The 12,366-nt window shown below is 33.9% G+C and overlaps 3 protein-coding genes across 3 annotated transcripts; 1 reads left to right on the plus strand and 2 right to left on the minus strand.

The window, feature by feature from the left end:
- Positions 1–1,428: 1,428 nt before the first annotated feature.
- On the minus strand, positions 1,429–3,053 carry LOC134266880 (E3 ubiquitin-protein ligase RFWD3-like; the record flags this gene model as incomplete). Its single annotated transcript, XM_062749085.1, has 4 exons — positions 2,506–3,053; positions 2,227–2,322; positions 1,695–1,967; positions 1,429–1,521 (listed from the first exon to the last, which is right to left on the minus strand). Coding segments are annotated over exons 1-4 (774 nt in total), but the record flags the coding sequence as incomplete, so codon positions are not given.
- Positions 3,054–4,742: 1,689 nt separating this feature from the next.
- Positions 4,743–5,186, minus strand: LOC134266899 (succinate dehydrogenase assembly factor 2, mitochondrial-like). The gene has a single exon (XM_062749105.1). It carries the CDS (start codon positions 5,184–5,186, stop codon positions 4,743–4,745), a length of 444 nt encoding a protein of 147 aa, XP_062605089.1.
- A 127-nt stretch (positions 5,187–5,313) lies between these two features.
- LOC134266887 (TBC1 domain family member 7-like) lies at positions 5,314–7,853 on the plus strand. Its single transcript, XM_062749095.1, has 5 exons — positions 5,314–5,392; positions 5,606–5,886; positions 6,086–6,267; positions 6,937–7,074; positions 7,258–7,853. Exons 2-5 carry the CDS (start codon positions 5,700–5,702, stop codon positions 7,411–7,413), a joined length of 663 nt encoding a protein of 220 aa, XP_062605079.1. The 5' UTR covers positions 5,314–5,392; positions 5,606–5,699; the 3' UTR covers positions 7,414–7,853.
- The last annotated feature ends 4,513 nt before the right edge of the window (positions 7,854–12,366 follow it).

Here is a 12,366-nt window from a genome sequence, read left to right on the forward strand (position 1 = left end):
CCATTGTGGCCCCGCCCTTCCCCGGGGGTCATGATTTGAACAATTTGAACCATCCCAAATGCTTCCCATTTTCAGCTTTACTGGCCCAGTGGTTCTTGAGAAGAAGATTTTTTAATGACCCCACCCTATTTTTGTCTTTTCTTGATTATCTCCCCTTGCGAGGGGATATGTCCCTTCATTTTAACAATTTAAATTCCCCTTTACCCAAGGATGCTTTGTACCAAGTTTGGTCAAAATTGGCCCAGTGGTTCTTGAGAAGAAGTCGAAAATATGAAAAGTTTACAGACGGACAGACAGCGGACAGGGCGGACGGACAGACAACGGACGACGGACAAAATGTGATCAGAAAAGCTCACTTGAGCCTTCGGCTCAGGTGAGCTAAAAAGTAAACAAAACGAACTTTTTCATAGCAAAACAAAACGAACTTTTTCATTTGTCATAGTCAAGTACATGTATATTTTTCCGGTGAAATTGTACTGAGGGCTTTGTTATCCAACTTCAATTATATACTGATAAATTATATTTGTGTGACCCGCCTCCCCATTTCTTGAAGCTTGTTTTTGATTTTTGGTACATAACGCTGTTTAGTTTGCAATAAACTTACACACCTTTGTATAAATCCAACGCCTTGGCTTTACACTTTATTAGGCTTTCTATGCTTTTTATCATAAATATAAAAAATATCAATTAATAGTGACAAAATAATGTTGAATAAGAGTAGATCTACGTCCATTTTGTTGCTGCTCTAGTCAAAAGATAATATGCATTTCTCCCCCATATTTGTGTTTTAGAAGTAAAAGAAAATATTCCTCGAAAATGAAAATAAAAGCGAAGACCGTGGTATTCGCTACTTCAAAGGATTTTCACCTTCAGTTTGATGTAAATCATTTTTTTTACTAACCAGTGGATTTGTTATTATATTTACGACTACTTATTATGTTGTTAAGTATAAGCATTTACTGTATGAAGAAATATTATAATTATTGATGCGTCTTCACACTGCACTTATTTGCAAAATTGCAAATATTTATGACGTCAACTTTAGCGCTCGTTTTCTCGATACGTCATAATGCACATAAGGGTGGTTTTCGCTTGATGGTCATCATATATAGATTTCTGGATCGAGAGAAAATTGTATATTGAAAATAAAAAGCTAGCGCGCAGCATCCTGTTTTACGACACATGTTTGTTGATTATTTAGCACTTAATTTATATTCGGACGAACGAAGTGAGAATTATTTTTTTTGCATTACCTTTAGTGACTTGGCATACAGGACTCTTATGTTTTTGTCTTTTGGCTTTACAGTTACACTGCGGACATTTTCCACCTTGACCTTTCAACCACTTCTCTATACAGCTAAAATAAACCAAGTTGTCATTTCAATATTACAGAAATGATTAGAAAAAGTATTTGCTAAAAAATTTTACCATGATTATTTGTCCAAACAAGTGACCACATTTCAGAGATGCTAGTCTGTGAGATCCTGAAGTTGACCATTCTTCAAAGCAGATGGGGCAACACTAAAATATACGAAAGTATATATATAATTATTTTTAATACATGTAATTTCTCCTGTTCTTTTTAAGACCAGAAAAAATTCAATTGTATCAGTCTCTTATGCACAAAAATTTTACAGGTAACAGATTTCTAAAAAGTGTATAACACTAATTTGTAAACTTTGTAATTCTCTCACATTTCCATCTTCAGTGTCATCCTCTGGTCCACCTGTGGCTCCCCCTGGTTTTTCTGGAGTCGACATTACCCTCCTTCGTTTAGGAGTTCTGAAATCTGAAGGGGAGCTGGTGGTTGCCTGTATTGATAGAACATTAGCTGCTGGTACAGGAGCCATGGTTTGTTGGCCCTGAGAAGATGACTGTACAGTGTCCTGGGCACCAGATGGTCCCGCTTGTTCTGGATTTTCTTGGGATGAATTGGAATTTTCCTCCTCAGGGTTAGAAAGAATTTCCTAAAAAATCAAATTTTATATATATGTTAGTAATTCAAAATATTTTATTTTTTTCCTCTTTATATTTCTTTGACTTGCATTGATCTGTAATTTGTATAAATATGAGAGCTTTAGATTAGAACCTTGTTGAAGAATGACATCTAAGATTTCTTTTAAAGAATTAAAAATATATCTCCTAAATAAAAGAACATTACATTTTATTTCATCATCAAAATTATTAAAAAAAAATCTCTTTATATGAAGACATAGGTAATGATACCACATCTTGGTTTGAAGATCTTGAATCTTCCTCTTCACTAGATATAACTTCAGGTGATCTGTCCCCAGTATTGTCCACATTTTCCTCTCCGGGAACCTAAATCAATAGATATTATTTTCCTTAAGTCACCAACTATTCACTTCAGGAAAATTTATCTAAGACTAAGAGCTTATCTAATTTTATCTTTTGGAATAAACTTTGAAGTTTACATTATTAATTAAATTACACATCCATTCTGTTATATGTAGGCCTATAATATATGTATAACATGCAACTTACCACCGGCCTTACCACTGCCCTAGGCACACCTGATTCTTCAGGTATGCTGAACACAGGTAAAGGAGGAGCTGAGCTAAGATTAACCGAGGGTCTATTATCACCCCCTCCACTCTGTCGCCTCCCGATGAAGAAACCCTCCAATGTCTGTTGATTTCTTGAGCTAGAAGGGGATGTCGGGGATCTCCGATTCTGTTGTGATACCCCGCCTCGAATAGGTGAACTTTGAACCGAGTCCATCGGGATCTGGGGAAGTATTGATGTGTTGGAATCTGTGGGCATATCTTGATCGCTTCCATCGCTGGCAGCAGACATGGAGGGGCTTTATGATGGTTCCTTTGCGTTCACAAATACATCACTGTCCCATTAGTTCACGTATTATATTTGTATTTAACCTACCTCTTGTGTTACATTCTTTTAGATATAGATTAAACTTTTATAAGTTACTTGACTTCTGTTAAAATAGCTCTTGCTATCTGATGTAATTTTGCTATTTTAATATCGTAAAATAAGAATTTCTTGAACAAGATTTCATAATGTCAAATTTTGCGCCAACTTTGGCATCCATCTTGAATTCGGTAAAACTAGGTAAACAAAAACCCGGCACGTAAGAGTTTTTTTTTAAGCTCACCTCAAGGAAGTTGGGTGAGCTTATTTTGTTAACAAGTGTATGTATCATGCAGGCATGATATCGGTTATCGAAAAATTCCTCGGAATATTCCTAAGATACTAATTTAGATATGTCTTAAGGACAAAACTTGATGATCTTAAGAGCTAGAGTTCTTGAGAAGGGCATGGAATGATAGTTCTTTTAGGAATGTTCAAACTAGGATTGATTTAAAATATTAAAATAACTCAGTCTTATTTTTAATATAAACACGTATTTTAAAGATTTATAATAACACATACAAATTCAATCAGAAATAAGTATTCGAGTAATAAAAAAATAATGAGTGATAATAAATGTACTTTATTGATAGCCCCCCCCCCCCATCCCAGCTATCTCTGATGAAGAACTTTTGAAAAACATCATGCACAAAGTTAATGATTAACAAAAGACAGTAAGGATCATATTAGTGAAACGAAAAGATAAAATTGACCAGGTCGTAATAACGACTGAGGAAAGTCGTTTTGGAAGTTGTAAATTGATGAACCATTTCCCGCTTAGTTTGGATTTTCAGTAAGGCGTGGCATTCTCGGCTTTCCTTCACTGTGGAAATATACATGAGATAGAAATTCGGGCAAATGCCAATTAGTGTATCACATTTACAATTACATTGTCTCATCCTGCAAAAAAGTGGAGCTAAAGTCGTCTCATCGTTGTCAACAACAATTTAATGTTCCTGATGTTATTAATTTCGTAACCAATGAAAATCTGTTCGCCATTTGACAGGCGGTAAACATGTAGCGCCGAGAATGCCACGCCTTACTGAAAGTCCAAACTAAGCGTGAAATGGTTCTAAAGTGATTCAAGTCCAGAAAGTCAATACATGAGAGTCATTATATATTTATTGGAATAATGACTTTTCATCGAAAACTACCTTTTTTGGAAAAGTTATTTCTAATTTGACAATTTCGAGGCAGAGTCTTTCATTTCAATTCATTTGAGTACAGTAACCCTTGACTTTACATCACATACAAATTATTTGAAAAATACCATGCACTTGTAAGTGCTCGTAGACAGGATAATCCCTAGGTTCCCTACCCCCACCTCCCTTCAATATTCTTTTAAATTCAGTACTAATTTCTGACAACTGTATCTATATGTTTGTAATGGAAATTACATAAATTTATCAATCATATGCAAATTCCTAAGTTGCATAATAAACTATTGGCTGGAAACCATCGCGCGTCGTTCATCTTTTCTCGCAACTCTCTACCATCGGCTCATACAGTGTCTGAGAGAGGAACGAACGACAACTCTGCATTAGAGATTGCTTTTCACGTTGAACTATGGCAAATCTGCTTGTACTTTCCTGCTTTTACCCTATTCTCAAGTGGATGCCGAGTCCGATCAAATTAAATGAGGATATGAGTTATTTCTTTATCACTCATAATACAACTTGACTGTGTTTGAAGAAAGGAATTACACAAAAAACAAACTTTTAATGCATTTTACATGTTTTATATTTTAATCCATAAGGATGAAAAAGGCATATAAAGCAAAACATTACACATTAGAACACTTATAAAACCAACATGCTCAAGTCACTTAAACACAGTTAAAATATTGTGTCAGATCAAGTAAATAATGGTGGCTGAGTGATTCTACAATCCCTGTCCTCATTTCTTGCGTGCTCCTTCAACATGTCCATTATTTCACTTTGATATTCCTCTGGTGTGGGCTTATTTCCCGTTGCCCAGTAATAAATTTCCCAGTCATTACTTGGTTTGTTAATAAGTTTGTCGTATAACTCAACCTGGTGCTCTGTCATATCCCTTAAATATTTCGAAGCAAATGTACTTAAAAGAAGACCATTTTCAAGCATTCCTCTCTTTCTGCTCTGGTAGAGTAGTCGAGCTTTCCTCACTTCAATGTTTTCTCCATGTCGCTCTGCGTATTCCGGAACAGGTATAAATTCCGGCTGATCACCGTTTCCAGACGCTGAACTTGAATATCTTGGAAAGTTTCTGAAGCATCTTACGACAGAAGGGAATCTTAGGAGTCGAGGTAGATTCGACATTTCTAGGCCTATGTCTCTGGCACAACAAAAGTTACGCAACCAACTTACGAAAGACAAATCCGAGGAGTTCCGAAAATTTTAACGGGTTTGGTTTTCTCTTTTAGCATGCATATCATAATTTCCTATTTGATTTCTGAAGGAAAAAATATTGAAAATGGACTAATATTTCAACATTTAGCAAATTTCAATGCTTATTGTATGGACATGTAAGTTTTAAAAATAAAAATGCTCTCAGGGTCGTAAATATGTAGCTTTACTTTTAACGATAGAACATTCTGTCTAATAAAATAACACATTGTTACAGTAAGAATAAATTTATGTATACATGTATATACAAATCAAATATTTTTTATCTTTGAAGTATAATTGTTTATTAATCTGTTAAATAATGCAATGTATTTCATCTTTTTTCTCGGAAGATTTGCTTAATCTACGAGTCAATATGATGGACGTATGATGGGTTACAAAATGGCCTAAATGTTCTACCATTGAAGAAGACGGAATTATATAATTATGTCTGATGAGAGAAATTTTCGGACTTACTATTATGACAAATTTGGAATTGGTGGAGTGGAGGAGAGGAAATCATTAGAGACTCTTCTAAAGGAAAAACCAATAAGTGTGGAAAAGCTAAGACAGTTTTGTCTGAGATTTGCAATGCCAGCAATGTATAGACATTATGTTTGGAAACTAGTTTTAGGTGAGTTCTTTTAGTAAGCTTGAATTACAAAAATTGATACCTTATAGATAATAATAGCTGTTATGATTTATGAATACATGTATATATATATCAGAAAATATGTCAACAAGATAATCATCTTGTTGAATTGTCATCAGTAAAATGTTAACAATGCAATACTGAATAGCTCCTTAGACCTTTTGTTTTCTTCCTATTTCAGATGTTTTGTGTGCAAATTCAGACTCTCATGAATTTCTGATGCAGCAACGGAAACAAAAATACAATGACTTAAATCACGCAGTAAAGCTATTACGATATGTTGATGAAAACACACCTGTAGGTAAAGTCTTCCTCAAAATGTACCTTGTGGAGTCTGGCCAGATTAAATTTGAGCAGTACAAGGTATATTATTATTGAACAGTTATTTATTACTCAATCAGGGTTCTCCCTTAGAATAGAAATAGCAGGGGGCGTTGGGGATTCCTCCCTAAACGGGGGGATGAGGGGGAATACCTTGGGGGGAGGGGGTTATCTCATCAAAGGCAGGAAAATTTCCAGGCTCCTAGGTCTTGAGGACAACCCCTCTCAATGTACATGTACATTGGTGCCTTCTTAATCTGGATTACAGGCCTTTAGATAGCTGACAAAAAAATAGGTACGTGTTAAAAAATCTTTTTCATACACCCATTTTTTTAAAAGTCTGATTTAAGAGATCCAAAGGCCTGTGATCTGGAAGCATTATTTTTTTATCCAAAAGGTCTCTTTAAGTTATCTGGATATTTCGTTAATAAGATTTACAAGTATGCAAAATAACAATGTTTCAATATAGTATACACAATGTACATGCAGTTAAATTAAATTGAATTTGTATAGGAATAATTCATTGTACAGTTACAGTTTGTGGACCTCCAATATGTGAAATATACAATTTTCTTACACATTTGCTCGAGTTGGCTTTTTTTTTTTTTTTTTTTTTTAAAGAAGAACAGGACTTTTTATTCTATTTTGAAATTTTAATAAGATTTTCACTTTTGTACTACATTCTTAATGATTGATATGCTTTTTATTCAGTACGATTCAGAGTATGAGGATTTTGTTTCAATAGCAGCAACAATGGCAAATATTTGTGAGGATCCAACTGATGCTTACCTCATTTCCGTTGAATTTTACAAAATGTACAAGAAATCCAAAGATAGTAATTCCAATCTGGTAAGTTTTTCCACCACCTACATTATTACAAGGTATGTTTGAATAAACATGCATGTATACTGGAATACTGCAAGTCACATTTTCTTGCATGTAAATTTAAATACCTGTATAGATCTATATGAACTTAATAAAATGATTTTATTCGGTTTATCAATTCAAAAAATTGTTTAAATTTTCTAAAAGGTCCAGAAAACAACGCAGAGTCTCAAAACTGAGGATGGAGATGGTAAATTGTTTGACCATTTCCAGAAACACTGCCTCTGGGATTCTCTCCCCTTACCAATGTGGTTTGACAGCTGCTTTGCTGAGGTTCTACCTGAAACATGCCTTGAGAGGTAATACATGTAATCAAAGTACTCAGAAGTACTGAAAGCCGGACTCATTTACAAGGTAATGAACAAATGCCGTGATGACAGTTTAAAAACAAGTTTAGACATTGAGAGGATATGTAACACACAAATATATCTGTATGGCATATATAGTATTAAAAAGTTTTACAAATTAAATAAAATGTAGCTAGAATTTAACAGCGTAAAATATTTATCACACGTATAGTTTCGGGGTTAAGTAAAAATCAACACTGATGCAGCAAGGTTAACTAAGGTCAAACGATTATGCACAGATGTGTCCTCAGCGGGGACTTTTGCATCAAAATGTACATCAAGTCATTAATGATGTTCCCAGCATTTGTGTTAGCCTGATAGTACAACCTTTATTTATAGAATATGACGCAGACAGGGATATCTTATGAAAACCTTTTGCATATTTTAAACAAATAATTAATCGAAGACGGTAGAAAGTATATTACAATGTATTTTAATTATTTTTTGACAATTTCAGATAACTTAGAAAGTCTAATTCAGTGTTTGTATTGCCTCAAAGTTGATTGCGCAAACATACTATATTCTAACGCATAAATTTGATTAAGCGGTGATGAAGCAGCATTTTTCCTGTTGAACGTTGTAGCATAAGCCAGGCATTGCTCTACGAGCATTGAGCCTGGCTAAAAACCATAAATGACAGTCACATCTACTTACTTTCTTAATAAAAAAATGACAAACGTATATAATAAATGTATGACTATTATACATTTTGTTATATGTATCACTTAGTAAAGGGTGCATTTCATACCAGACTTTTTCTGGGTCCTTGTTTCTCCACACAAGGATAGTGTATGATTTTAAAGCTAATTGTTCTTAGATCAGTCAATTAGAGAGATTCCTCTTGTTTCTCAGCAGAAAGATGCTTTTTTCCAAGTTTTTCTTTGATTATGTTAAATTGTCAAAACTTGTATTTTCCTTTGAAAATGTCAATCCAATGCTGGCAAAATTTTAAAAAAGATGTTTATGTAGTCAATTTTAAAAGTTCACATTGCTTATATGTAAGTCAAGAATGGTACAATGTAACTTACACTAGAAAATTGTTAAAAGCTCTGTAAATGTATTTTGGACCTCTGAGGTACCTGCATTTGAGAAAAAAAATATTAAAAGTTACAAGGGAACGACAAAGCAGAGCATCCCCTTGCAAAGTGCATATCTTTGAATCAAGGCAACATTTGACATCAATCCTGGTGCAAATTATGTCACTTCCATTCTGCAAAGGAAAAATTAACACACACAAAAACTAACGCAACCAAGCTTGATACTCTATCCCCTTTAACTCCATTTGTGTGGTGTGCGTAAACTTTTTAGAATATGGGCCATAACTCAAGAACCCCTTGGCCAATCAGTACCAAATTTGTCACAGGGTATCCTTGGCCCAAGGGCTACAATTTATACTAAAATCAGGGTTGGGACCCTTAAACAAGGGGAGATAATCAGGAAAACAAAACCAAAAGTACTGGTTGCTAAAAAATCTCCATAACCACCAGGCAGATTTTCACCAAACTTACATACAAGGATCAGAATATGTCGAAGATTAAAATTTGCACGGGGAATTACCCTAGGGCAAAGGGCGTGGTCTCAAGGTCACTTCAAAGTTGACCTAAATTTACAGTTAATAAAAACGTGTATATTTTGCTTACTATAAGGACTAGGATCATCAATTCTTGTAAGTTGATGCACCTTACAACTTCACATCATGTTAACTCAAATTTTGTGGGGATTTGTTTTCAAATTGATTTGAAGGCATATTTTGGACACTTTAAGGCCTATGATCATTAAACTTTGTCAGTTGATGCATCTTGGGAAAATGTCAACTTAAAAGTAGGTCACCGTGATCTACTTTTTTAACTTTATGACTTATCTTTTTAAAAACATTAAATCCCATTATTTCAGACTCTGGGAGGTTTAGAATCATCAAATCTTGTACTTTGATGCATCTTGGGACCTTAAAACATATTTATGAAAAAGTAGGTCACTGTGACCTACTTTTTGAATTTTGCTGACATTTGTTTTCAAATTGTTTAAAACGCACATTTTGATTATCTTCAGACCTATGATCATCAAACTTGGTCAGTAGATGCATCTTGGGTCTTTGAAAAACACAAATGTTTGGTCACAATGACCTAGAATTTTATGGCTATATTTAAGTATCTTAGGTATTTATTGGCTTAGAATCATCAAACTTTGTGAGTCCATGCATATTTGGTTTTCGGAGAGTGACGACCTAAAAGTAGGTCATGGTGACCTACTTTTGAGATTTTATGGCTTTATTTAAGTATCTCCGGTACTTATTGGCTTAGAATCATCAAACTTTGTAAAAAGTTGATGCATCTTGGGTTTTGTAGATAAAACATAATATAAAAAGTAGGTCATGAGATTAAGGTGACCTACTTTTGACATTTTGTGACTATAATTAAGTAGGGTACTTATTGACCTAAAATCATCAAACTTTGTCAGTTGATTATCTTGGGTTTTCGGAGAAAATAAAAGATAGGTAAACAGTGACCTACTTTTGAATATTCAGGTACGTATAAGCTTAGAATCATAAAACTTTGTCAGTTTTTACCTTGGGTTTAAAACCTTCGCAAAAAGTAGGTCACAACATGGTGACCTACTTTGAGGGTGACATTTTATGGCTATATTTAATATATATATCCTGAATTATTGGCTGGGAATTATCAAACTTTGAGCATGGCAGGTAAACTTTTAGGCATCTGAAACCCTGCCTTTTAGGGTTTCATTGAATGTCCAACAAGAAGTAGGTCACACTGACCTAATTTGAATATCTCAGGTACTTATTGGCTTAGAATCATCAAATTTTGTCAATTTAGGCATTATGGGTTTTTGAATATCATCGACCAAAAAGTAAGTCACCGTGACCTACTTTTGACATTTGATGGCTATATTTAATTATCTCTGGTACAAATTGGCTTAGAATCAATGAAAACTTTGTAGATGATGCATCTTGGGTTTTCAGAGAATGTTGACCAAAAAGTAGGTCATGGTGACCTACTTTTGAATATCTCAGGTACTTATTTAATTAGAATCATCAGTCTATGTCAATTAATGTCTCTTGAGTCCTCAGAAAATTTCAATCAAAAGGTAGGTCACTGTGACCTACTTATGGTATTTTATAATTATAAAATATCTTAAGTCTTAACTGGCTAAATATTATCAAACTTTGCAAGTTGATGCATTTTGGGGATACATATAGGTTGTTAAATAAATATTTCCTTTCCTGGCCAATTACATGTAATAAACAGTGTAGATAATTGCATACAAATGTACATGTACATACCAGTAATTAATGAGCATGGACAGAGAGTTTTAATTAACTGACTGAGTGTAATATTTTTCAGCTCCCAGAAGATTGTGGGGATATTATTGTGACAATGGCTATAGACCTGTGGAACAAACAACACTCGTAAAAAGGAGAGAAATAAGAGAGAGAACTCACAAATGACAAGGAAGGGATGTCAGATAGTCATTATTGTAAAATCAACATTGCAAAGTGCAGTGTTCAACTTTGTTAAGTACACAGCTCATAGAGATCAAGTAACTGAAAAATGGAGAATACAATATCTATTGAATAATTGAATTACTGATAAAATTTTCAGAAGAAGTGATATATGTATATTAATCTAGTTTACATTAAAAATTTTCCTGTTAGATAAGCATGAAGATTAATACAAGTATTAATATTGAAATACTCAAACCACTGCGTTTGATTTGATTGTCAATTTCTCTAATGTGTAAGGAAATTATTTGAGAGTTTTGTGGTATACAGTTACAAAGTCTGATAGCATCAAATGAAAAACATGTTAGAATTCGCTTAACATAAAAAGAATATATTTGGAATAGAATTGAATATCATGAAGTAGGAAAAATATCCATACGATGGTATTTTCATTTAAGAAATTAAATCTTATTTTAATCCTTGCTTGTCTTTACATAAACAACTATTAAAAGTTAAGTTTTCCGAAATAAAAATAGTTAAAAAATAGGTTCTGATTTTATTTTTGATTTGTAAACACGTTGCACAGATTTCTATTATGTGCTGAAAAGTGTTGAAACAAACAAAAATTTATGACCTTGACCTTTCGAACTCAAATTAATAAGGGTTTTTCTTAGGTAATACAGAGTTGTGAGAAATTCAATTACAAAAGCTCGAAAACTCAAGATATCACGCGGAAACGAACGTGTTACAGACGGACTGAAATACTGACAGACGGATGGACAGACAGACCTAGCTGCAATAATGTACCCCTCTCCCCCCTTTTTGGGAAAGGCTCTCCAGAAAACATCGGATTAAAAAAAATCGGAGAGGGTTACATTATTGCAGCCAAGACAGACCGAAAATAATATCCCCCAATTTCAGTAAAGCGGGGGGACAATAAACATTTGGTCTTATCTATCTTATTGGAATTCCAACAGATTCTTGGAAGACTTGGTTTCCGAAAACTCCACTTTGTCAATCAAAAATGTGGTAAAGGACTTCAAATTCAGTTTAATTAAAAATTAATTTCTTTATTGGGTTATTTTTATCACATTACGCAAAAAATACATTTATTGTTTTATTAAAAACATTCGTTAGTTTCAAATTTCTTGGCGACCCATATGGAGAACAATTACATCAATGGACCATTGCAGCATTTGCAGACAGTCGCACAATTTGCAACTTGATATTCAAAAATTCGTATGAAAAAGATCCAGCCAAGCGTGCACCTATTACACAACTTGTTCTACATGTTATCAATGGATTTACAGATCTCGATCGCGATTCGATAAATTTGTTCCAAGGAAGTAAAACCCGACCAGGAATACTGTCAGTAAAACATTAATATGTCGACCAGTGCTAGTAATTCACAATTTCTCGTGGACAAAGTTGAATATTCGCCCAAATCTTTTT

Source organism: Saccostrea cucullata, unplaced genomic scaffold (assembly GCF_032062105.1).
Source record: "Saccostrea cucullata isolate Sc308-1 unplaced genomic scaffold, CSIRO_AGI_Scuc_v1 ctg13836, whole genome shotgun sequence".
In the NCBI taxonomy this organism is placed as follows: domain Eukaryota; kingdom Metazoa; phylum Mollusca; class Bivalvia; order Ostreida; family Ostreidae; genus Saccostrea; species Saccostrea cuccullata.